This window comes from Macaca fascicularis, chromosome 11 (genome assembly GCF_037993035.2).
Source record: "Macaca fascicularis isolate 582-1 chromosome 11, T2T-MFA8v1.1".
NCBI classification, from domain to species: domain Eukaryota; kingdom Metazoa; phylum Chordata; class Mammalia; order Primates; family Cercopithecidae; genus Macaca; species Macaca fascicularis.
The window spans coordinates 128,289,960-128,314,968 of record NC_088385.1 but is presented as its reverse complement, the minus strand read 5'-3'; the positions used below and the strand labels follow the sequence as shown (position 1 = coordinate 128,314,968).

At 50.1% G+C, this 25,009-nt stretch overlaps 1 protein-coding gene and 1 long non-coding RNA gene across 15 annotated transcripts in view; one reads left to right on the top strand and one right to left on the bottom strand.

Annotated features, from left to right (window-relative positions):
• On the bottom strand, nucleotides 1–24,380 carry P2RX4 (purinergic receptor P2X 4). 9 transcript variants are annotated; one of them, XR_012420779.1, is made up of 12 exons: nucleotides 24,147–24,316; nucleotides 17,179–17,326; nucleotides 12,402–12,473; nucleotides 12,219–12,291; nucleotides 11,383–11,479; nucleotides 5,522–5,602; nucleotides 5,264–5,405; nucleotides 5,031–5,167; nucleotides 1,580–1,827; nucleotides 1,411–1,476; nucleotides 1,006–1,101; nucleotides 1–579 (listed from the first exon to the last, which is right to left on the bottom strand). XR_012420779.1 is itself a non-coding variant. In XM_005572428.4 (12 exons), the coding sequence occupies exons 1-12, from the start codon at nucleotides 24,278–24,280 to the stop codon at nucleotides 553–555; spliced, it is 1,167 nt and encodes a 388-aa protein (XP_005572485.1). In that variant the 5' UTR covers nucleotides 24,281–24,316; the 3' UTR covers nucleotides 1–552. The 9 variants fall into 9 exon arrangements, 5 of the variants coding, with proteins under 5 accessions (XP_005572485.1, XP_005572484.3, XP_045222034.1 ...); XR_012420778.1 differs by having other exon boundaries at nucleotides 5,031–5,096; XR_012420780.1 differs by having other exon boundaries at nucleotides 1,580–1,673; nucleotides 5,031–5,096.
• LOC107126795 (uncharacterized) overlaps nucleotides 24,242–25,009 on the top strand; it is a 61,827-nt gene continuing 61,059 nt past the window's right edge. For 3 of the 6 annotated variants that reach the window (XR_012420783.1, XR_012420784.1, XR_012420782.1), the window contains exon 1: nucleotides 24,242–24,602. This is a non-coding gene — a long non-coding RNA (uncharacterized lncRNA). Of the gene's footprint in view, nucleotides 24,885–25,009 lie in introns of all 6 variants that reach the window. The other 3 variants (XR_010579629.2, XR_010579628.2, XR_010579627.2) reach the window with 1 other exon arrangement.

The following is a 25,009-nucleotide window of genomic DNA, read 5'->3' as shown; positions in this document are numbered from 1 at the left end:
TTAAGAAAATCACGTTTTAATGTCTGGTCCTCAATCACTTCAGCACAGCGCTTCTCTGAAGAGAAATGCCAGCTCCGCCTCATGGCTGCAGGGAATGGTTGGGGGAAGCCTGCAGCCCAGGCCTGCTACAAGTCTAGTGACTGCAACCAGGCGGCCTCCCCTGCCACATAAAGTGCTCCAGCAGAGCCGCCGTGCCTCAGAGGACTGGGCCTGTCCAGGAGAGAGCTGGAGACAGGAGGCTTCTGAGCAAAGCCAGCTCCAGCCCTGAAAGTCACAGCAGTGCCACTTCCTCGGGCCAGTGCTCCCCCTCACAACCCCAGGTTGCGGGAATAACAGAGTTGACCCAGCCAAGAACAGATTGGTGACCTCCTGGGCCGAGTGGTCAAACAGATCCTACACACAACACACAGGAGCTGCTGGGGAACCCTGAGTACTTGTGGAGACTCAATCAGGTTCCAGAACTTTCTCTGGGGTGATGTGGTGGCCATTTCTCCCTCCTCCTCCTCTCTGTTCTTCGATGGGGCCGTGGAGAGCCCAGGTGTGGGGTAGGCCTCATGGGTCCAGCTCACTAGCAAGACCCTGCAAAGAAGGACACAAGCAGTTCAAGGTGCCCCTGGGACCCCTTGTGGCAGGCGGGAGGGCGGTGTGCTCCAGGAACTTCACTGTCAGGGGTTCTCAAGTTGGTCCCAGGCCTGGAACCCAACCTTTCCTGTTCCACAAGGTGAACTGAAGTAGTGTGTGCACACAGGCGTTCTCAGAGCATGCATTATCATAACCAACTTGAGATATCGCTCATTGAAACGAGGCTGGGTTTAAAGAGTCAATCAAGTACGGGCCTAGTGATGGAGCAGCTGCTGAGTGGCGGGACAGCCGAGTTAACAGGGGGACACTGCGCCACACTGGCGCCAGCCTCTGCAGAATGGCCTCCCAGACGGGCCCACGCCCAGGGCTCCCGCACCTGGGAGATAAGAGGCCTGCACCTGCTGGGGGCCAGGAGGGGCGTACCTGCTCATAATCTTCCACATATTTGTATTTCTTCTCCCGATAGTAGAGTCTTTTCTTCATGCAGTAGAGGACTATGATGTCACACAGCACGGTCGCCTGAATTTAGCACAGGGTAAGAGTGAGCCAGGATTGCAGCCCCTCTTATTCTTTGCGTGCCCCTTCCTGAGAAGCCTGGAATCTTTACCGGAATGGAAAGGCACCCCCATCTCTTGGGAGAAGGCTGGGACCCAAGGGGTGTGGTCTTGGCGAAGGGAAGGTGGGAGGAGGGCTGGGGGCCAAGGGAAAGAAGGCCAGAGGGTCAAGTCTAGAAACACATCTGAGGTCTCAGGCCCAGGGCCAGGACCAGGAGCCCAGCCCAAGGTCTCACCTCACCGTGAGGGTGAAGGCAGGGCCTAGCCCACTCACCATGCCCAGCAGTGCCAGGCCAGAGCCGATGTTGATCATGGTGGGGATGATGTCAAATTTCCCTGCCTGCCAAGACAGAGAAAAAGAAAAAAAGTGTTTCTGCAGGGGCAGGGAGAGGCCCTTTGTCCCTGCAGGGCGTGACGGAGGGGAGCCAGTGGTGGCGAGCTACCTTCCCAAACACGATGATGTCGAAGCGGATGCCGTAGGCCTTGATGAGCGTGCGCTGCTCCTTGCCAGCCGGGTCTCTGTAGTACTTGGCAAACCTGAGGAGAAGGAGGATGGATCGGGGGAGATGGCTGGGGCAGGACCTTGGGCCCTGGGAGAGGATGTTAGAGTGGAGCTGGCATGGGCGAATGGTCCACTCTGCTGGCTGAACAGATGCTGGAGCGGCTTGGGGCCTCTCCTGGCTGAGGCGGGCTGTGCAAGCAGGAAGACGCGGGACCCATGAGGTGGAGGGACACAGGGAGACCTCGTTCTCCAGCACCACCATCCCCTCCTGAACGTGAACAGTTTGCTCTCAACATCCCACTTGGTACATCCCACCTGCCTCCCTCAAGGGACCCTGGCCTCCAACATCTAACAGTAAGAATGTGACCAGCCAGCATTGCAGGAGGGGACTAAGCCAGCCCCAAACACAGCATCAGTGCAGGGCCTTTTTTTTTTTTTTTTTTTTTTTTTGAGATAGACTCTCCCTCTGTTGCCAGGCTGGAGTGTAGGGGCACCAATCTTAGCTCACTGCAACCTCCACCTCCCGGGTTCAAGCAATTCTCTTGCCTCAGCCTCCCAAGTGCTGGGACTACAGGTGCCCGCCACCACGCCCAGCTAATTTTTGGATTGTTTAATAGAGACGGGGTTTCACCAGATTGGCCTGGATGATCTCAATCTCTTGACCCAGGGCTTTCTTTTTTATTTTTTTCAAAGAAACATTGATTCTGTGCACATAGTCTTCAAGAAGAACAACAACAACAAGAACCACTGATTTGTCACACAGATAAAGAGATGAACAAAACGTTGTCTGTCAACAACAGAATATTTGGCCATAAAAAGAGACGAGGTACTGACACAGGCTACAACATGTATGAAGCTTGAAAACATCAGGCTAAGGGGAAGGAGCCAGACACGAAAGGCCACATATTGATTCTATTTATATGAAATGCCCAGAAGAGGCACATCTGTAGAGACAGAAAGTAGACCACTGTTGCCAGGGGCAGGGGAATGACAGAAGGGTGCAGGGTTTCTTTTTGAGATGATGGAAATGTTCTAAAATGGACTGTGGTGAAGGTTGCACTTATCTGTGAATATAGTGAAAACGATGAATTCTGCACTTCAAATGGGTGAATGTTATGGCATGTGAATTGCATCTCAATAAGACCATTTAAAAATATATGGCCAGGCGTGGTGGCTCACACCTGTAATTCTGGCATTTTGGGAGGCTGAGGTGGGTGGATCACTTGAGGTGAGGAGCTCGAGACCAGCCTGGTCAACATGGAGAAACCCCGTCTCTAATAAAAATACAAAAAATTAGCTGGGTGTGGTGGCGGGTGCCTGTAATCCTAGGTACTCAGAAGGCTGAGGCAGGAGAATCGCTTGAACCCGGGAGGTAAAGGTTGCAGTGAGCTGAGATCACGCCACTGCACTCCAACCTGGGGGACAGAGCAAGTCACTCCCTTAAAAAAAAAGAGAGAGAGCGAGTGAGTGAGAGTGCGCACACGCGTGAGCAGGGGATGGATGGTTGGTGAAGAACCATCAAGACATACCATCTGCTACCCCATGTTCTCCAGGGATCCACCAGGAGCCTCGGCCCACATCCTCGGTCCATGCTTTATCTGGCCCACAACTTCCATGCCATGGGCCAGGCCTGGGAGACAGGCAGGGCCTGGTGCTGGCCGAGGTCAGGGGATAGGCATCCTGAGGTCTTTCTGTTTTAGGGCTCTGACCTAAGCTTGAGGTTTCCACAAGAAGTATGTGACATCCAGAGATGGAATAACACAAATCTAACTGTTAGAAAAGAAAAATTCAAATACCTGCTTTACTCAGTGAGCCAGAAGTTTCAAAAGGACAGCAGATCCCACAATTACAGAGGTCTTAGGATCCCGTATGGATCGGATTCCACATGTCACCACTAGAGGGAGGCAAGTGCAGCCCAAAGCGCCACTGAACGCGCCCAGAAAGGTCGTTGCAGGGCCTCTTTTTTTTTTTTTCCCCTGAGACTGAGACTTGCTTTGTCACAGGGGCTGGAGTGCAGTGGTGCGATCTTGGCTCACTGCAACCTCTGCCTCCCTGGCTCAAGTGATTCTCCCGCCTCAGCCTCCCAAGTAGCTGGAATTACAGGCATGTGCCATCATGCCCAGCTAATTTTTGTATTTTTTTTTTTTTAGTAGAGATGGGGTTTTGCCATGCTGGCTACGTTCAATATTCTAGCCCCACACAAGTGTTATCAGGGTGTTATTTAATCCATGCTTGTAAGAGGGAGGCGGCTCTGTCCAGGCTGGTCTTGAACTCCCGACCTCAGGTGATCTGCCTGCCTTGGCCTCCCAAAGTGCTAGGATTATAGGCATGAGTCACTGCGCCCAGCCTGGAGGGCCTCTTTTTTAAGGAGTGTGAAAAATGCAACAAAGGGTATGTGGAAATGTACCTGGCTACAGATTCTGCTGCCTCAAGGAAGTGGCAATAAGACCCTGTCATGAGATCATCAGCTGTAGTGGGTTGAACAGTGTGTCCCCCAAAATTCACATCTACCTGAAGCCTAGGAGTGTGACCTTATTTGGAAATAAGATCTTGGCAGACGTAATTTGGTCTTGGCAGATGAGGTCATACTGGAGTAGGCTGGGCCCTAAATTCAGTGACTGCTGTCCTTACAAGAAGAAAAGACACACACAGGGCAGAAGGCCTCATGATGGCAGAGGCAGAGTACTGGAGTGATGCGTCCACAAGCCAAGGAACGCCGTGGGCTACCAGAAGCTGGGAGAGACAAGTAAGGACTCTCTCCAGAGCCTTCAGAGCGAGCATGGCCCCGCTGACGCCTGGATTTTAGGTTGTGGCCTCCAGAACTGCGAGAGAATCAAGTCCTGTTGTTGCAAGCCACTGTTTGTGGGACTTGCTTACAACTACCCCAGGATACCGAGATGCCAGCATTTGCAGCAGGGAACCAAGCAAGGCCTTTCAGGGGCCTCAAACCTGTGTCCCCTGCACTCTGGAGATTCTGGCACAGGTTCAACCTTTGAGAAACCAATTCCTGGGCCAGGCCCCAGAGGCCTTTGGACTGGAGGATCATGGATCATCCCCTCCTCGAGACAGTGAATGGAAGTCATGGCTGAGGCTGGCACTGGAAAGCTCAAGCCCCCAGCGTCTCCTGGCTGCTCTAAGAACTATCTTAACACGTTTCTTGTGGCAGGAAAGGGCAAGGAGGGTTCTCGGGGGCTGGGATGGCCCCGGAGCAGGACACCACTAAGCGCATTTTCCCAGCATGGCCTTCCTGCTGCCTTGGATGGGGGACCAGCAGCCTGTCCTTGGGGTGCTGCCTGAGTGCTAGTCTTCAGCGGGCGTGGGTGCCCCCACTGGCGTGTACCCAGCCCCAGCACCCCCCACAACATGAGCGAGGGGTCCAAGCTCACGCCCACCTGAAATTGTAGCCAGGAGACACGTTGTGCTCGACATCCCGTGTATCGAGGCGGCGGAAGGAGTACCTGGGCAAGCAGAGGGAGGCGGCTCTGTCCAGGTTGCAGTCCCAGTTGACCTGGATGCCCATGATGCCTCCCTGGGGTTGAGCAGCAGAGACATGGTGAGGCTTTCCTCAGCGCCTGGCACGAGATGCCTCCAGGGCTGGGTCAGGAGAGCCAGGACCCGCACCCACCTCCACGGCCATGTCCTGGAAGCTGTGTCCTGCATTCTCCACTATTTTGCCAAGACGGAATATGGGGCAGAAGGGATCTGTTTTAGCGTCATAAATGCACGACTTGAGGTAGGTAGTGGTGATGTTGGGAAGGATATTCCTCCTAAAGTCGAGAGGAAGCAGAAAATCAGAGCAAGGAAAACCTCAGAGAAGAGAGAAGAGCCAGAAGTTTCTCCAAGAGCCTGGTGAACTCACGCAACACACGCGGCCACCACTTACTTGCTGAAATTAAATTTGGGATACCAGATGTTGTTCTTAACCAAAAGAGTGAAGTTTTCTGCAGCCTTTAAAAAAGCAGGTCTGAAAAACAATGATTACATTACTGTTAATGAAATACAAATATATACAAATACTCACACCCCCATGTTATATATATATATTATATATATGTATTGTGTATGTGTATATATACACACACACATATATATATATTTATTATTATTATTTTTTTGAGATGGAGTCATTCTATCACCCAGACTTGAGTGCAATGGTGTGATCTCAGCTCACTGCAACCTCAGCCTCCTGGGTTCAGGCGATTCTCCTGCCTCAGCCTCCTGAGTAGCTGGGATTACAGGTGTGCGCCACTATGCCTGGTTGACTTTTTTTGTATTTTTAGTAGAGACAGGGTTCCACCATGTTGGTCAGGCTGGTCTCCAACTCCTGGCCTCAAGTGATCCACCTGCTTCAGCCTCCCAAAGTGTTGGGATTACAGACGTGAGCCACTGCGCCCAGTCTATAAATATTTTTGAGACAGGGCCTTGCTCTGTTGCCCAGGCTGGAGTACAGTTGCATGAACACAGCTTCTTGTAGCCTCAACTTCCCAGGCTCAAGGGAGGTCTCCCACCTCAGCCTCTCAAGTAGCTGGAACCATAGGCATGCATCACCATGCCTGGCTAATTAAAATTTCTTTTTTTTTTTTTTTGTACAGATGAAGTCTTCCTACACTGCCCAGGCTGGTCTGGAACTCCTGACCTCAAGCGATACTCCCACCTCTGCCTCCCTGTACTGGACTACAGGAGCGAGCCACCATGTTCAGCCCCTATGTACTATTTTTAAAAACATATACACACATCTTACAATGTCATTTTGTCAAGAAGATGAAACACCTCTAACATTTTCTACTCCCTTCTGCGCACACACTCTTCTCTTCAAGAGAAGAGACTGAGCCGAGCCTTCCAGGTTCTTCCTCTCAAGCAAGGGCAGGCCCTCTCCCCCAAGGCAGTGAAAACCAAATTGCTAACCAGGGAGGCGATTCGTGGCCTCACTGGAAATCAGTAGGCTGGGCTTCCTGGCCTTAGGGGCTTCGGGGCCTTAGGCGTTCTCCAGGGAAAGAATGAAGGCTGGGCAGGTCCGGTTTTACAAGCCAAAGCAAAAGTAAATTTGCCTACAGGCTGGATCCTGACCTGTCTGAAAAGTGCACAAAGCACCTGCCAGCAGGTGCACCCGCCTCTTCTCAGAAGTGCCACGTCAGCTCCTGGCTGACAATACAAGTTGAATCTGTCCCCAAGGGGACTCCACTTCTTTGGTGAATTTCTCCTGGAGAATCTGGCACTGTACGGCTGACCCTTCTGTGGGGAATGTTCCCTGATCCAGGTGGGATCTTTGGAATGACAACATCAACAGTCTTCCCAGCCCTGAGACAGGAGCAAGGCCAGTGACAGGGCTGTACTCTGAGGACAGCTGAGCCTGTCACCGCTGCTGTCAGAGAAAGGCTGGGACCAAGGGGCTTCTCTCAGGTTTTTTTTTTGAGATGGAGTCTCGCTCCTGTTGCTCAGGCTGGAGAGTAATGCTGCAATCTTGGCTCACTGCAACCTCTGGGTTCAAGTGCTTCTCCTGCCTCAGTCTCCCGAGTAGCTGGGGTTACAGGCGTGCGCCACCACGCCTGGCTAATTTTTTCATATTTTTAGTAGAGATGGGGTTTCACCATGTTGGCCAGGCTGGTCTCGAACTCCCAATCTCAGGTGATCCACCCACCTCGGCCTCCCAAAGTGCTGGGATTACAGGCACGCGCCACCATACCTGGCCTTCTCTCAGGTTTTCAAAGTCCCCACTCCCTCAAGAGGGATGGCTTACAACAGGGGTGTTCAAGTTTTTGTTATTTCCTGTACCATAACACCCCCCCACACCTGTGTACCTCATATGTAATACTTTAAGATCAACTCACCTTTTTAGAGAAATTGAGATGAAATTTACTAAAACGTAAAATTAGCCATTTTAAAATGGACAATTCTGTGACATTTAGTACATTCATAATGTTGTGCAATCATCACCTCTATCTAGTTCCAAAACGTTTTAGTTTTTGTTTTGTTTTTGAGACAGAGTCTTATTCTGTTGCCCAGGCTGGAGTGCGGTGACATGATCTCGGCTCACTGCAACCTCCGTCTCCCAGGTTCAAGCAATTCTCGTGTCTCAGCCTCCTGAGTGGCTGGGATTACAGGCGTGCACCACGTCGCCTGGCTAATTTTTCTATTTTTAGTAGAGGGGGGTTTCACCATGTTGGACAGGTTGGTTTTGAACTCCTGGCCTCAAGTGATCCACCTGTCTCTGCCTCCCAAAGTGCTGGGATTATAGGCGTGAGCCACTGTGCCTGGCCAATGTTATTTCTTTTATCAGTGTGCACTTAAAAATCATTCTACACTGGATTAGATCTATAACAGTGAGGTCCAATGAAAGTATATTGTGAGGTCAGGTGTGGTGGCTCACCCTGTAATCCCAGCACTTCGGGAGGCTAAGGCAGGTAGGTTGCTTGAGCCCAGGAGTTCAGGACCAGCCTGGGCAACATGGCGAAACCCTGTCTCTACAAAAAATAAGTTAGCTGGGCATGGTGGTGCGTCCCTGTGGTCCCAGCTACACAGGAGGATGAGGCAGGAAGATCACTTGAGTCCAGGAGTTCGAGGCTGCAGTGAGCCATGGTTGTTATCACTGCACTGGGTGACAGAGCAAGATCCTGTCTCAAAACAAAAGTATCTTATGAGACACAACTACAAGCCACACTCCAATTTAAAGTTTCCTAATAGCCACGTTACAAAGTAAAAGAAACAAGTACAATTTTATACAATAACCCAAAATAGCACTTCAACATGTAACCAACATAAAAAAATCAATGAGATATTATACATTCTTTTTTTCATAACAAATATTCAGGACCGGGCGCGGTGACTCACGCCTGTAATCCCAGCACTTTGGGAGGTCAAGGCCGGCGGATCATGAGGTCAGGAGATCAAGACCATCCTGGCTAACATGGTGAAACCTGGTCTCTACTAAAAATACAAAAAAGTTAGCTGGGGGCCGGGCACAGTGGCTCAAGCCTGTAATCCCAGCACTTTGGGAGGCCGAGATGGGTGGATCATGAGGTCAGGAGATCGAGACCATCCTGGCTAACACAGTGAAACCCCGTCTCTACTAAAAAATACAAAAAAATAGCCGGGTGAGGTGGCGGGCGCCTGTAGTCCCAGCTACTCGGGAGGCTGAGGAAGGAGAATGGTGCAAACCCAGAAGGCGGAGCTTGCAGTGAGCTGAGATCCGGCCACTGCACTCCAGCCTGGGCGACAGCGTGAGACTCCGTCTCAAAACAAAACAAAACAAAACAAAAGTTAGCTGGGCATGATGGCGGGCGCCTGTAGTCCCAGCTACTTGGGAGGCTGAGGCAGGAGAATGGTGTGAACCCAGAAGGCAGAGCTTGCAGTGAGCAGAGATGGCACCACTGCACTCCAGCCTGGGCGACAGAGTGAGACTCCATCTCAAAAAACAAAATAAAATAAATAAATAAATGTTCAGAATCAGGCTGGGCGCGGTGGCTCACACCTGTAATCCCAGCACTTTGGGAGGTTGAGGCAGGTGGATCACCTGAGGTCAGGAGTTTGAGACCAGCCTGGCCAACATGGTAAAACCCGCTCTCTACTAAAAACACAAAAACGAGCAAGGTGTGGTGGTGGGTGCCTATAATCCCAGCTACTCAGGAGGCGGAGGCAGGAGAATCACTTGAACCTGGGAGCAGAGGTTGCAGTGAGCCGAGATCACGCCACTGTACTCCAGCCTGGACGACAGAGCGAGACTTCGACTCAAAAAAAAGAAAAACAAAAATCCGATTTGATGATCAGTGCACTTCCTATGGGCAGCCCATCTCCTTTTGGACCCAGTCATATTTCAATTTTCAATAGCCACGTGTGGCCAGAGTCTCCCGTGTTGGAGAGCACAGCTCTGTGAGATCCTCTCCGGCTCTAAGATGCCGGGATTCCTTTTCTTTTTCTATGTCCTTCCCTTGCCTTAGCAATCTCTAAATCTGCAGTTCTCAGCCTTTCCTTCCGTCTCAACATACCCAGGATGAGGTTTAGTGGCTTCCTGCTCCCCGGGGGTCATGGAGGCCTCAGTCTGAGCTCTTGGTGAGAAAGGCCCTGGGCTGCACACACTTCTCAAAGCGCTGCCTGGACTCCACCCCACGAAGTACAGCCAATTACAACCAGGAAGAATGTTATTCTAGAGCAACCCTTGAACCTGGCTAGTTTAGTTGATTTTTAAATTTTTATTTATTTATTTAATTTTTATTTTTTGAGACAGAGTCTCTCTCTGTCGCCCAGGCTAGAGTGCAGAAGCGCGATCTCAGCTCACTGAGATCACCGGGATCTCCACTTCCTGGGTTCAAGCGATTCTTCTACCTCAGTCTCCCAAGTAGCTGGGATTACAGACGACCGCCACTATGCCTGGCTAATTTTTGTATTTTTTAGTAGAGACGGGGTTTCTCCATGTTGGGCTGGTCTCAAACTCCTGGCCTCAGATGATCCGCCTGCCTCAGCCTCCCAAAGTGCTAGGATTATAGCATGAGCCACTGCGCCAGGACGAACCTGTCTAGTTTAGTTGTATATATTGTAGCAAATATCTGTTGTTTTCTTCTCAGCATCTGCGCCCAGCTTTTCTGGTAACAGAACCCCAAATGTCCTTTAGAAGCCATATCTCCCCGATGCTTGCCTGTGTCACTTGGGTGGGTCTGACTCTAACCCCAGCTGCAGAGGTGGGCATGTGCCCCAGGCCCAAGCTGATAAGCGAAACCCATGCCCCAGTCACGGAGATGGATTGAGAGATATGGCCGTTGATGTGATGATGGACAGGTCTAGAATCTCCAGGGACAGCTGGGAAGGGACACTCAGCCTTGGGGGGCTGTAAGTGCAGTGCTGCCTCCTAGGCTATGCTGTGGGTCGGAGGGACGCAGAGCCAGGAGGGGAGACTAGGGTGTTGTCCTTTATCCCTCACTCTGTCGCCCAGGCAGGAGTGCAGTGGCCTCTGTCGCCCAGGAGGGAGTGCAGTGGCACCGTCTCAGCTCAGCAACCACTGCCTCCCCAGTTCAAGAGATTCTTCCGCCTCAGCCTGGCACGAGATTCTCATGGCCATGCTGGATCTTTTTGGTTAGCCGAACAATACACGGCCCCCCGGTATGCACGCATGTGTATGTGTGTGTGTGTTTGTGCACGTGTGCTTACGGCACTGAGAACTGTTTCCTGTCAGTTATTTGCAACTGACAGAGTCCTAACATACAAGGAAGTCAGCTGCACCCTTCTCGTGAGTGACAGACACTTGTGGCCCACCTTGCCACTGATGGTCACTGCCTTGTGGTTGAGAGCAGCCATCTTAGGGCAGTCTGACTCCACATAGACACCAGAAACACACAAAAAGCCACAACACACAGGTGTAACTCCTTGACCACCTCTGCTCAAGGCTGACACCCAGAGTTGAAGGTGCTTCCGGCTGGGTATGGTGGCTCCCGCCTGTAATCCTAGCACTTTGGGAGGCCAAGGCAGGTGGATCACTTGAGGTCAGGAGTTCAAGACCAGCCTGGCCGACATGGCAAGACCCTGTCTCTACTAAAAATACAAAAAGTTAGCTGGCGTGGTGGTGGACGCCTATAATCTCATCTACTCGGGAGGCTGAGGCACGGAAAATTGTTTGAACCCGGGAGGCGGAGGTTGTGGTGGGCCAAGATCGCACCACTACACTCCAGCCTGGGGTACAGAGTGACACTGTGTCTCAAAAATAAATAAATAAATAAATAAATAAATAGGCACTTCCTTCCCTAGTGCTGGACTCACTGTGGCACGTGTGTGTCATCCTCCACTGGGCACCAGGCTGCCACCTCACACGTCTTGACGGACCGGTTGAAAGGTACGCATCTGCCTGTTGAGACTCCTACAAGCACAAGGGGGGATCCCACGTCCACAGGGGTCTCTCATTTTCTACCTTTTTGGAGTAGAGAGGGAGAGCCCCATCCAGCCTCCCATGCAGCCAATCTTGAGCTGTGCGAATCTGGGATTTAGACAGTGTCAGCATCCAGGAGTTAGAACTGGAGGAAGACAGTCACCTGTGTGCCAGCCACATCTCAGCCAGGGTGACGCCAAGCTAAAGAATGGGACAAGAGGCTGGGCGCAGTAGCTCATGCCTGTAATCCTAGCACTTTGGGGGGCTGAGGTGGGTGGATCACCTGAGGTCAGGAGTTCAAGACCAGCCTGGCTAACATGGTAAAACCCCATCTCTACAACAAATACAAAAATTAGCTGGGCGTGGTGGCGGGTGCCTGTAATCCCAGCTATTCGGGAGGCTGAGGCAGGAGAATTGCTTGAACGCGGGAGGTGGAGGTTGCAGTGAGCCTAGATCATGCCACTGCACTCCAGCTTGGGCGATAGAGCAAGACTCTGGCTCAAAAAAAGAAGAAGAAGAAGAGAAAAAACAGAATGGGGCAAGAGCTGGGATGGCTTCTAGGGCTCCATTGACAGCAGTGAATGTAGAGAAGGTTCCAGGACCCCAACCTTGACACCTGGCTCATCCATGGTCATGTGAAGGAACTGGGGGGATTTCTCTATCAGAAAGGCTCCACGGTGGGGGCAATCTGCTCAGGGGCTGCCCTCCCCAGGAGGCTGCAAGCTCGTACCATTACTGTGGGTGCCGGCAGAGCCAGCAGTACAGTTGGCATCTGATTTACACACAGTGGTCACATCTGGAATCTGGAAAAAGAAGGAGTGAAAACAAGGTCCATGTGGCCCAGCCCCACACACAGGCGGACAGGCGTGGAGAGGCACGTGGGGCCTGGGGCTCTTCCCGGGGGGCTTCCTACCTCGGGACACAGGTCCTGGGTCTGGTTCATGGTGAGGATCATGTTGGTCATGACGAAGAGGGAGTTTTCCTGCTGCAGAGGGGAGCACGGGCAAGTCACGCTCAGAGGACTCACCGAGAGCCGAGAAAGGCAGACGTTGACTGAAGAGGACAACTCAAAAACTGACCGCATGGTCTCCCGCTCTCTCCCATCAAAGTTTATAACTGAATGGAAAACAGCGACTCAAACAAGTCCTTGTACATACATATTCAGCGTAACACTTTTCATAAGAGCCAAAAGGTGGAAACAAGTTGGGCACGGTGGCTCAAGCCTGTAATCCCAGCACTTTGGGAGGCGGAAGCAGGCGGATTATGAGGTCAGGAGTTCAAGACCAGCCTGGTCAACATAGTGAAACCCTGTCTTTACTAAAAATACAAAAATTAGCCGGGTGTGGTGGTGGGTACCTGTAGTCCCAACTACTTGGGAGGCTGAGGCAGGAGAATTGCTTGAACCCAGGAGTCGGAGGTTGCAATGAGCTGAGATTGTGACACTGCACTCCAGCCTGGATGACACAACGAGATTGTCCCCAAAAAAAAAAAAAAGGTGGAAACAGCCCAAATGTCTGTCTTAGTCTAGTCACACAATGGAATGTGATTCAGCCATGAATAAAAAGGAATGAAGGGGCCGGGCATGGTGGCTCACACCTGTAATCCCAGTACTTTGGGAGGCTGAGGCAGGCGGATCACCTGAGATCAAGAATTCCAGATCAGCCTGGCCAACATGGTGAAACTTCGTCTCTACTAAACACATACACACACACACAAACACACACACGGAGCCAGGTGTGGTGGTGGGCACCTGTAATCCCAGCTACTCAGGAGGCTGAGCCAGGAGAACCACTGGAACCTGGGAGGTGGAGTTTGCAGTGAGCCGAAACCACGCCAGTGCACTCCAGCCTGGGTGACAGAGTGAGACTTTGTCTCAAAAAATAAAATAATAAAATAAAATAAAGGAATAAAGCACTGACACAGGCTACAACATGGATGAACCCCAAAAACATGATGCTGAGTGAAAGAAGCCAGACACAAAAGCCACATAAGATACGATCACATTGATGTGAAATTTCCAGAACAGTCAAGTCCATAGAGACAAAGCACTTAGGGGTTACCAGGGAGTGAGGGAAGTGGGGAATGGGGAGTGGCCGTGTAATATACGAGGCTTCTCTTTGGGGTGATGGAAATGTTTTGAACTAGATAGAGGTGATGCTTGCACAACACTGTGAATGCACTAAATGTGCTGAAGTTTTTATTTTTTTATTTTTATTTTTTTATTTTTTTTTTTGAGACGGAGTCTGGCTCTGTCACGCAGGCTGCAGGGCAGTGGCATGATCTCGGCTCACTGCAATCTCTGCCTCCAGGGTTCAAGCAATTCTCCAGCCTCACCCTCCTGAGTAGCTGGGACTACAGGTGCGTACCACCACACCTGGCTAATTTTTGTATTTTTAGTAGAGATAGGGTTTCACCATGTTGGCCAGGCTGGTCTCAAACTCCTGGCCTCAAGTGATCTACCTGCCTCAGCCTCCCAAAGTGCTAGGATTACGAGCATGAGCCACTGTGCCCGACTTAAAATGGTTAATTTCTGTAAGTGAATTTGACTGCAGTTAAAAAAAAGGGGGGGGGGTCTGCAAGGTGAAGCAATGGTTTCTCAATCGAGCTTGACTTATTGAGGGAAAGAGCCAATGAGTGCTAAAAACATTCCCTGCCAACCAGATTATCTCAGAGGAATAAAAACATGAGGCCTCACGGGGCTCAAATCTGGCTGGTTTTCTTTCCTAACTGAAATTATAAACAAAACATTCTAGAGAAGACTCGGTCAGGGTCAGCAAGTGACATTTCTCTTTGAGAAGGTTCTGTTTCCTCCTCATACATATAAAGGTGCCAAATAATTGATTTAGAGTTTCTGGAAAGCAATTTGCTAGGATGAGACTGAAGAATTGCTGACAATGACCTCCTCATCTAAGGAATAAAAGGCAAAGACCCCAAAAGATTCTAGTTGGATCCTCCTCTCATTGGGTGTTGGTATCCATCTATCTAATCTATCTATTATCTATCTATCTATCTCTTTATCTATCTATCTAATCTATCCTATCTATCAAATCTATTCTATATCTATTTTCTATTTATCATCTATCACCTATCTAATCTATCCTATCATCTATCTGTCATCTATCTAATCTATCCTTTCCTTCCGTCTTTCTTTCCTTTTTCTTTCTTTCCTTTCTCTTCTTTCCCTCCCTTCCTTCCTTCCTTCCTTCCTTCCTTCCTTCCATCCTTCCTTCCTTCCTTCCTTCCTTCCTTCCTTCCTTCCTTCCTTCCTTCCTTCCTTCCTTCCTTCCTTCCTTCCTTCTTTCCTCTATCCTATCATTTATCTATTCTATCTCTCTCTCTCTTGATCTATCCATCCATCCATCCATCCACCACCCATGCAATCAAGATGGGGTCTCACTATATTGCTCTGGCTGGTATTGAACTCCTGGGCTCCGATGATCCTCCTGCCTTGGCCTCCAAAAGTGCTGGGACTACAGGCATGAGCCACTGCACCTGGCTGGGCCCAGGCATTTTAAAAGGAGATGCCCAAAGTTTTCAGCATTTCACACTCCTGAGAAGAACAGTCAGTAGTGGGAGCCATCTTGGGGATCAGGGCAACTTAGAAACCAATCAGTCTGTAGATATCCCCAACCCCACGTCTGACAAGTGGTAGAAGCTCTAGGAATAGCTGGCATCTTCCAAAGGCCCAGGGCAAACTATGTTGGGAGACAAGGAGAAGGCCACAGGAAGAGGCATGAGGATGTGGCATGAGCTGCAGCTTCTCTCCCGCCACCCTGTCATGTTCCCAGGTGTTCAATGTACAAATATACTCCTCGTTTGGTGTTAGAGAAGGCCACTCCTGAAACTCTCCTGAGTTATACTTGGAACAAATTCGGTATGGTCTACTTTTTGTTTCCTATCTCTCCTTTTTTTCTCCCTCTTTTAGAGTTGGGGTCTTGCTCTGTTGCCCTAGCTGGAGTGCAGTGGCGTGATCACAGTTCACTTCAGCCTCAAACTCCTGGGCTCAAGTGATCCTTCTGCCTCAGCTTCCAAAAGCATTGAGATTACAGGCTTGAACCACCGCATGTGGCCTGTTTCCTATATCTTATCTACTTCAAATTAAGGGGATTTTCAGTCTGGAGATGAGCCAAGGGGCTGCCAATAGATGATTGTGCTCCATCTACGAAGAACACAGACATCGTGAAAGCTCATGAGGAAAGCCCTGGGGAACTCGCACGGCCCCTGCCCAGATCCACCACGGAAGGCTGAGTTGTGGGGTCCTCCTTTCCACCAAGGGACAAAAGCAGGGCTTGTGCCCTTCCTCATCCGCCCAGTAAACACACCGAGCATGACATTCCCAGAGCTCGCCGGGACGAGGCTATGCCTGCACAGATGGCAGCTGTCTCTCTGCTGAGACAGGTGCATGCTAACAGCACTGCCCCCTCCAGCCAACTACAAGTCCCCTGTTCCACTTGATCTTTTTTTTTTTTTTTTGAGATAGAGTCTTCCTCTGTCACCAGACTGGAGTGCAGTGGCGTGCTGTCGGCTCACTACAACCTCCACCTCCCAGGTTCAAGTGATTCTCCCGCCTCAGCCTCCCTAGTAGCTGGGACTACAGGCACCCGCCACCACACCCAGCTAATTTTTGTATTTTTAGTAGAGACAGGGTTTCACCATGTTGGCCAGGATGGTCTCAATCTCTTGACCTCATGATACACCTGCCTCAGTCTCCCAAAGTGCTGGGATTACAGGCATGAGCCAACGTGCCCAGCCCTTCCACTTGACCTTTATGGCTCATTAGCTCAGTCTCCTCTCTGGGCACCCCATAAGACCCTTCTCTTAAGAAGGCAGGGGGAAGAACACACCTGAAGAAAGAGTTTCTGAAGTTCTTGTTTTCCCTGGCAAGAGCTCTGAGCCAAGAGTTGGCAGCTAATCTATACTGGTTACCCTCGGTCCCTTAGCACATAAGCCATCTGGAGGGCTATGTCAGGGTTTGACTGTGTGGTGCAGAGGCTGTTACCAGGACTAAAGAGTCAATGTTTAACTTCGAGCTTTGCAGATTAACAGCCTGAAGACTAGTGTGCAGCAGTAAACAACATCTTCCCTTCCCTTTGTTCTCCATGGAGTCCTGTGCTGCTGTCTCTATTTCCTTCTTGTTTGGATTCTGGTCTTTTAATTCTTTTCTTTTCTTTTTTTTTTTTTTTTGGTAGAGACAGGGTTTCACCACATTGCCCAGGCTGGTCTCGAACTCCTGGGCTCAAGGGATCTGCCTGCCTTGGCCTCCCAAAGCTCTGGGATTACACGTGTGAGCTACTGCGCCCGGCCTAAAGTTTTTACACTGTCTGCAAAGATTTACCTTGTGGATTTGGGACAATAATGCAAACCCAAAATGTGGAAAGGTGATATTTCCACTTGAATTTTTATCAGGATTTATGACATTTGTTTTCTCATCTTTCCGGGCCTGAGATAGGCCGAGATGTCCACCTGGAAAGCTTCCTGTCTTTTAGCCTGCCATGCTGAAATACACTCTGTTGGATACACTCTGTGAGATCCTAAGCTGAAAAGATTTTGGCTGCACCACTTTCTTGGACTAAAACAATTATTCTGGGCATCGGTGATGTCAGGACTCAGTCCACGTCAATCATTAATCAAGTGTGCAAAGTCAGTAAAGAGCAAGGTGTCAGTGTTAGAAGACACAGTGGGAGACACACCTGAGCTGGTATCACATAATCCGCCACATCCCAGATCCGGAATCCAAGTTTAGAAGTGTTGGTCACAGCCACGCCCTTGACCTTGGTCGTAACGGAGCTGACCACGGAGTCAGTTTCCTGGTAGCCCTTTTCCCACACAAACACCCACCTATAAAATAAAACAGGTCTCTTAAATTGCCATTAGGATTCAATGGATTTGAACTGATGGGGAACCCTCTGCTGGGCAGTGGCTGGAAGCACGGTGTTGGCTAATTACGTGACTTTCTACAAAGCTACACACCTTCTGGGGGCTCCATCTCCACTTCTGCCAAATGGGGATAGTAGCACCTAAACCACAGTAGCGTCTGTGGGAAACCAATGAGGTGGTGCAGGTAAAGCACTCAGCACACTGACGGCACAGAGAAAACGCTCCATGAATATTGTCTTTATTACATTTGAGCACTCTTTCTTTCTTTCTTTTTTTTTTTTTGAGACAAAGTTTTACTCTTGTTGCACAAGCTGGAGTACAATGGCGCGATCTCGGCTCACTGCAACCTCTGCCTCCAGGGTTCAGGCAATTCTCCTGCCTCAGCCTCCCAAGTAGCTGGGATTACAGGCATGCGCCACCATGCCCGGCTAATTTTCTATTTTTAGTAGAGATGGGGTTTCACCATGTTGGCCAGGCTTGTCTCGAACTCCTGACCTCAGGTGATCCGCCCACCTCAACCTTCCCAAGTGCTGGGATTACAGGCGTGAGTCACCGCGCCCGGCCATTTGAGCACTTTCAATGCCTGTGACCTATGGGAATCATCAAGAGATAACACAAATTATAATAGTTACCACTGGAGTGTTTATAGGCACCAGGCACTGATCTAAGCTCTTTATATGTATTAACTCATTTAATCCTGACCACTTTATGAGGCAGGTATCATTATTATTATTTCCATTTTACAGAGGAGGAAATGGAGACCCAGAAAGGTTAAGTCACTTGCCCAAGGTCACACAGCCAGTGAGTGGCAGAGTCAGGATTTGAATTCAGGCTAGAAGCATCTGAAGCCTTTTCTCTCACCCACTATGCTCTACTCTAAGCTCCTCCGACCCACAGCACACAGGCCGCATGCAGCCCAGGACAGCTTTGAATGAAGCCCCAAACAAATTCGTAAACTTTCTTAAAACATCACGAGATTTTTTTTGTGATTAAAAAATTTTTGTTTTTTAGTTCCTCAGCTATTGTTAGTGTTAGTGTATTTTATGTATGCATAGCCCAAGATAATTCTTCTTCTTCCAATGTGGCCCAGGGAAGCCCAAAGATTGGACACCCCTAGGCTACTCTTTCTAAAAAAGAGAATTCTACCCTTTAAGGAACTTTTAAGAGTAGTTTGTAGTTTCTTACTTTTCCCCAAGAATTCTGGTCACATATATGGTTCTCTCCTCTAAAGTGGGAATATGACTACCAGTTTGAACAATTAAAAATCCAAAGGGGCTGGGTACAGTGGCTCATGCCTGTAATCGCAGCACTTTGGGAGGTCAAGAGGGGAAGATCCCTTGTGCCTAAGAGCTTGACACAAGCCTGGGCAACACAGGGATCTCTATAAAAATAAAAAATTAGCCAGGCATGGTGGCACATGCTTGCAATCCCAGCTACTTGGGAGGCTGAGGTGGGAGGATCACTTGAGCCTAGGAGACGGAGGCTGCAGTGAGCTGTGATGCCACCGCACTCCAGCCTGGGTGACAGAGCAAGACCCTGTCTCAAAAAAACAAAAACAAAAACAAAAACAAAACATCTACAGGCATTAGCTTATACGGGTTAGGACACACTGGAGGCAGCAGGTCTTGGTTCATGGCTCAGCTCCACCATTCACGAGACATAACTTTGGCCAAGGTGCTTAACCTCATTGTGCCTCAGTTTTCCCCTCTATAATCTGGGAGTGACAGTAGAACTTCACAGGATTGTTGTGAGGGTAAATGAACTAATGTATGTCAAATGTTCACAACAACGTTTGTGAGTCATGGTTGGTCATGGAGCAAGTATTGACACCGTGGAAATTGGCCAGTACTACAAATCAGAACCCCTCCCCTCCGAACTGCTGTTAAACATCTACTAGAGACTATTAGTGTTGTTATTTATAGAATCAGGAAATGCTAGGTTTCTCCTTAAGTCCTAGATGCTGAGACTTCAGAAATTCACTGGTTTTTTTGAGGTCAAGAGTCTGAGACCAGCCTGGCCAACATTGTAAAATCCCGTCTCTACTAAAAATACAAAAAATTAGCTGGGTGTGGTGGTGGGTGCCTGTGGTCCCAGATACTCGGGAGGCTGAGGCAGGAGAATCACTTGAACCTGGGAGGTGGAGATTGCAGTGAGCTGAGATCATGCCACTGCACTCCAGCCTGGGCAACAGAGTGAGACTGTCTTAAAAAAAAAAAAAAAAAGAAAGAAAGAAAGAAAAGAAAAGAAATGAACGGTTTTGGTTACTTATGAGTGTGTCTGATCAAGCAGTCTCCAAGTTCATTGCCCAGCCTAGAGATGGGCTTTCCCCCGATGGGCTTTTCCCCTGACAAGTCCAGGGCTTCTAGGAATTCAGCTGCAGTGTAAGCTTCCATTTAATTCCAGTCTGACACACAAAAGCTTGGGGCAGGAAGACTGATGTACTCATCAAGCACAGTGAGTTGCTTAATTTAGAGACACAGGGTTTCATGCCACTCATTATCATGTGATTATTTCCTCATCTCATGATTGTTAACAGAGTTAGATAGATGAGAATTGCATGTTCGGTCTCTTTTTGAGGAAGGGTTGCTGTAAGAAGAGACCACAATTTCACCAAGATGAGTTGGATGAAAAAGTTAAGAGACGAGGTTAAAAAAAAAAAAGCCTTAATTCAGGTCCTGAGTCAGTTTTGATTATAGCAAGATGGACAAAAGCAAAGCATTTACTGCTTTAAAGATTCTCATGACTGAGATAGTGAATACGTCATAAGCAATCCTACAGAGCTGTGCTGTCCAATAAAAACATAATGCGAGCCACATATTTTTTTTTTTTTTGAGACAGGCTCTCGCTCTGTTGCCCAGGCTGAAGTGCAGTGGCACAATCTCGGTTCATTGCAACCTCCGCTTCCCAGGCTACAGTGATCCTCCCACCTCAGCCTCCCAAGTAGCTGAGTCTACAGGTATGCGCCACTATGCCGAGCTAATTTTTTGTATTTTTGGTAGAGATGGGGTTTTACTATGTTGCCCAGGCTGGTCTCAAATTTCCTGAGCTCAAGGGATCCACCTGCCTCAGCCTCCCAAAGTATTGGGATTACAGGCGTGTGCTACCACAGAGCAAGACCCTGTAATTTAAAAGTTTCTCATAGTTATGTCAAAAAGTAAAAAGAAATAGGAAGAGCCAGGCACGGTGGCTCATGCCTGTAATCCCAGCACTCTGGAAGGCCGAGGCAGACAGATTGCTAGAGCTCAGGAGTTCGAGACCAGCTTGGGCAACATGGAAACCTCATGATTGTAGAAATGAGAAATCTCATCTCTACAAAACAAAACAAAACAATAATTAGCCAGTTGTGGTGGTGTGCACCTGTAGTCCCATAATTCCAGAGGCTGAGATGGTAGAATCACTTGAGCCTGGGAGGTGGAGGTTGCAGTGCACTGCACTCCAGTCTGGGTGACAAAACGAGACCCCGTTTAAAAAGAAAAAAAGAAAAAAGAAAAGAGACAGGAAAAATGAATTATAATGATATATTCTGTGTAACCCAATATAGCCAAAATATTTTAACATGTCATCAATAAAAAATGTATTGATGTGACAGTGGTACTCTGTTTTTTTTTGAGACAGCATCTTGCTCTGTTGCCCAGGCTGGAGTGTGGTGGTATGATCACAGCTTTCCGTGGCCTCAACCTCCCAGGCTCAAGCAGTCCTTCTGCCTCAACCTCCCAAATAGGTAGGACTATAGGTGTGTGTACCATGCCAGGCTAATTTTTGTATTTTTTTGTAGAGGCAAGTTCTCGCTATGTTGCCCAGGTTTGTCTCAAACTCTTGAGCTCAAGCGATCTTCCCACCTCAGCCTCCCAAAGTACTGTGATCTCAGGCATGAGCCACTGTGCCCAGCCTCTTTTTGTGAACTTATGTCTTTGAAATCCAGTGTGTATTTTACAGTTATAGCACATCTCAATTTAGAGTAGGGATGGTTAAAGTGTTCAATAGGTACAAGTTACTAGTGGCTACCATACAGTGCAACACCACTATGGATATTTTCCACAGTCGTAATTTTACAGGTACCCTAAGGTAGATGAGCACTGATACTCCCACTGGCAGCAAATGCCAAAAGCAAAAAGCTGCAGGGGAGCTCCTGCCCCCAAATGCTTCAAGTCCAACCAGGGATGTGAGTTCAATTCACTGGCTAGCAGTGGGTCTCAAATATATATATGTGTGTGTATATATACACATATGTGTGTGTGTATATATATAATACGTATACATATATATTTTTGAGATGGAGTTTTGCTCTTGTGGCTCAGGCTGGAGTGCAGTGGCGCAATCTCGGCTCACTGCAACCTCCACCTCCTGGATTCAAGCGATTCTCCTGCCTCAGCCTCCCAAGTAGCTGGGATTACAGGCCTCAGCTAATTTTTTGATTAGGCCCGGCTAATTTTTTGTACTTTTAGTAGAGACGGGGTTTCACCATGTTGGTCAGGCTGGTCTCAAACTCCTGACCTCACCTGCCTCGGCCTCCTAAAATGCTGGGATTATAGGCATGAGCCACTGCGCTCGGCCAAAAAAAAAAAATTTTTTTTTTTGTTTTACACAACTCCATCAGTAAAATTTACCATTTTAACCTTTATTTTTCTTTTGGAGATGGAGTGTTGTCCAGGCTGGTCTTGAGCTCCTGGCCTCAAGCAATCCTCCCATCTTGGCCTTCCAAAGCACTGGGACTACAGGTGGGAGCCAATGAGTCCAAATCTGGGTGTGGGCCAGGTGGTTCTGATGTTGAGTCTGCACCTGGAAAGCCATCCTCTTGAATACTGTCTGTACCTACTGCTGCTGCTGACAGATATTGGAAGCCAAACCTGCTCCGTCATGGGAATTCCCTTGGGCAGTGTTAAGATTCCAAACCTCACCCCAAAGAGGGGGATTTGTTGCTTTTAAACAATTCCGCACATGAGTCTTCCACGATCAGGTAAACTTGGGAAACACAGTTCATTGGTTCCCAAACGTTGCTGAACATCAGAATCACCTGGGCACCTGATCATACTCTACAGCAATTAAATCAGAAGGTCTGGGTAGGCGTCGGGGCGCGGTGGCTCATGCCTGTAATCCCAGCACTCTGGGAGGCGGAGGCGGGTGGATCACCTGAGGTCAGGAGTTCGAGAACAGCCTGGACAACATGGCAAAACCCCATCTCTACTAAAAATACAAAAATTAGCCGGGCATGGTGGTGGGCGCCTGTAAATCCTAGCTACTCGGGAGGCTGAAGCAGGAGAATCGCTTGAACCGGGGAGGTGGAGGTTGCAGTGAGTCTAGATTGCACCACTGCACTCCAGCGTGGGCGACAGAGGGAGACTCCATCTTTAAAAAAAAAAAAAAAAGGGTCTGGGGACGGGAGCCAAGGATTCTCAGATGGTTCCAATGTGCAGTTTGGGGACCACTGCACTAGGCAATACGTGTCAGCCCAGCAGCTGTAGACACAAGAACACCCCAGGTAAGCCTTTAAAGTGGCCCCAGGTGGCAAGGAATTCTCATCTTCTCTCTTGGATTGTATTCAATAGTAACAGGTGCCAGCTGGGCGCGGGGCTCACACCTCTAATCCCAGCACTTTGGGAGGCTGAGGTGGGCGGATCACCTGAGGTCAGTTCAGGACCAGCCTGGCTAACATGGTGAAACCCCGTCTCTACTAAAAAATACAAAAATTGGCCGGGCGTGGTGGCGGGCACCAGTAATCCCTGCCACTCGGGAGACTGAGACAGAATTGCTTGAACCCGGGAGGCGGAGGTTGCAGTGAGCCGAGATCGTGTCATTGCACTTCAGCCCGGGCGACGAGAGAAACTCCGTCTCAAAAAACAAAACAAAACAAAAAAACCAAAAAAAACAAACAGGTGCCTTCAAGTACAATGGCACATTCAGCCAGGCCTGAGGGCGGCAGGGCATCTCTAGCCTAAGGGCGCAGCATGGGGAATGAATGACTAGGCCAGGGCAGGTACCATAAAAGCCCCACAATCCCACAAAACAAAGGAAGCAAACTTTAACTACTCTTGAAGTCTGACCTCGCTACTACCACATAGTGATACTGCCTAGTGATCAAAAGAAATGACCAGAAGCCACCGACCCAGAAGGAACCAAGCGGAAATTCCAAGCTTTGGTTTTGTCGGCAAATCAGCAGGATGGGAAGTGGAGAGCGAAGATTGAGACGTTCAGGGCGAAGCCCCTACAGCCAAGGGGCACTCTGGGGGGTCAGACAGGAGAGAGTAACGGCCTAGCCAGGCTTTGCCTTTATTTATTTTGTAAAGAGCAGGGTCTCGGACTGTCTCCCAGGCTCGAGTTAAGTGGTGTGATCATAGCTCACTGCAGCCTCAGCCTCTTGGGCTCAAGCGATCCTCCCACCTCAGTCTCCTGAGTAGCTGGGACCCCAGGCGCGCGCCACCAGGCCCGGCGGATTTTTAGTTTTTTGCAGAGACGGGGTCCCACGATGCTGCCCAAACTGGTTTCGAACTCCTGGGCTCAGGCGATAGTCCCGCCTCGGGCTCCCAAAGTGCTGGGATTACAGGCGTGCGCCACCGCGCCCGGCCCTGGCTATGGCTTTGAAACAGCAGCAAGCAGCCTCCCGCCCCCGGGGCCCGGCGCGGCGGCTGGGGCCCAGGGAAGGTGTCACCGCCTTGGCTCGCCGCCCCCGCACTCGCCCAGGTGACCGAAGCCGGGATGAGCCGCCGCACGGGGCGGACCCGAGGGTAGCCCCCGCCGCGTCCCCCGCGGCGCCCCCCGCCCGGCCCCGCGCGGCCGCGCTCACCCGATGACGTAGGCCAGGATGAGCAGCTGCACGGCGCGGTTCATGAGCCCCACTTTGCGGCTGCGGATGAGCACGATGCGCGGCGTGTCGTACTCGAACAGGAAGGCCGCCAGCGCGGCGCAGCAGCCCGCCATGGCCACACCGCCTGCTCCCCGTCCCCGAGCCCGTCTGGGTCCCAGTCCCCGCTCGGAGCCCCGCCCAGTCCGCCCGGCCTGCCAGCAGCGCCGTCATCATGGGGAGGGCCCGGAAGGAGGCGGCACCGGGCGGTCGGGGCCCGGGGCCTAGGGGAGGGCGCCACCTCCCCGTCTGGAACTGTGACCCTCTAGGGGGCATGGAACTCGCGGGGAGGGGGTGGCCTTGCCCTTGGCCTTGAGGACGAAAGGCTCCTTCAAAAGGCTGGCGAGGGGCCGGGCGCGGTGGCTCACACCTGTCATCCCAGCAGTTTCGGAGGCCGAGGTGAGAGGATCCTTTGAGTTAGAGACCAGCCTGGACAACATAGCGAGACCTCGTCTCTATCAAACAAACAAACAACAAAACAAACAAAACACAAAAGCAAAGAAGCCGGGCGTAGTGGCGCTCGCCTGTGGTCCCAGGTACTCGGGAGGCTGAGGTGAGAGGATCGCTTGATCCCGGGAGGTCGAGGCTGCCGTGAGCTGTGATGGCGCCACTGCACCCCAGTCTGTGAGATGAAGCGAGACCCTGCCTCAAAAAACCAGGAACCAAAAAACATCAAAAAAGGCGAGTTGGGGAGTGATGACCTTCGCAGGAGGGCCAGGGAGAACAAGAGACCCTTTCGGGGAAGATGGGGGCCGCTTCTCATTTGGGACCGAGTTCGAGTGAGGGGTAACAAGCGACCTCCCTTA

What these genes read in the sequence shown, in the direction of transcription:
- P2RX4 (XM_005572428.4), bottom strand. Translation starts at nt 24,280, where the DNA reads ATGGCGGGCTGCTGCGCCGCGCTGGCGGCCTTCCTGTTCGAGTACGAC. An exon ending in GATGACACACACGTGCCACA is followed by an intron (nt 5,603 to 11,382) that starts GTGAGTCCAGCA and finishes ATTGTTTTTCAG; the next exon opens with ACCTGCTTTTTTAAAGGCTG. An exon ending in ACATCATCGTGTTTGGGAAG is followed by an intron (nt 1,477 to 1,579) that starts GTAGCTCGCCAC and finishes CTGTCTTGGCAG; the next exon opens with GCAGGGAAATTTGACATCAT.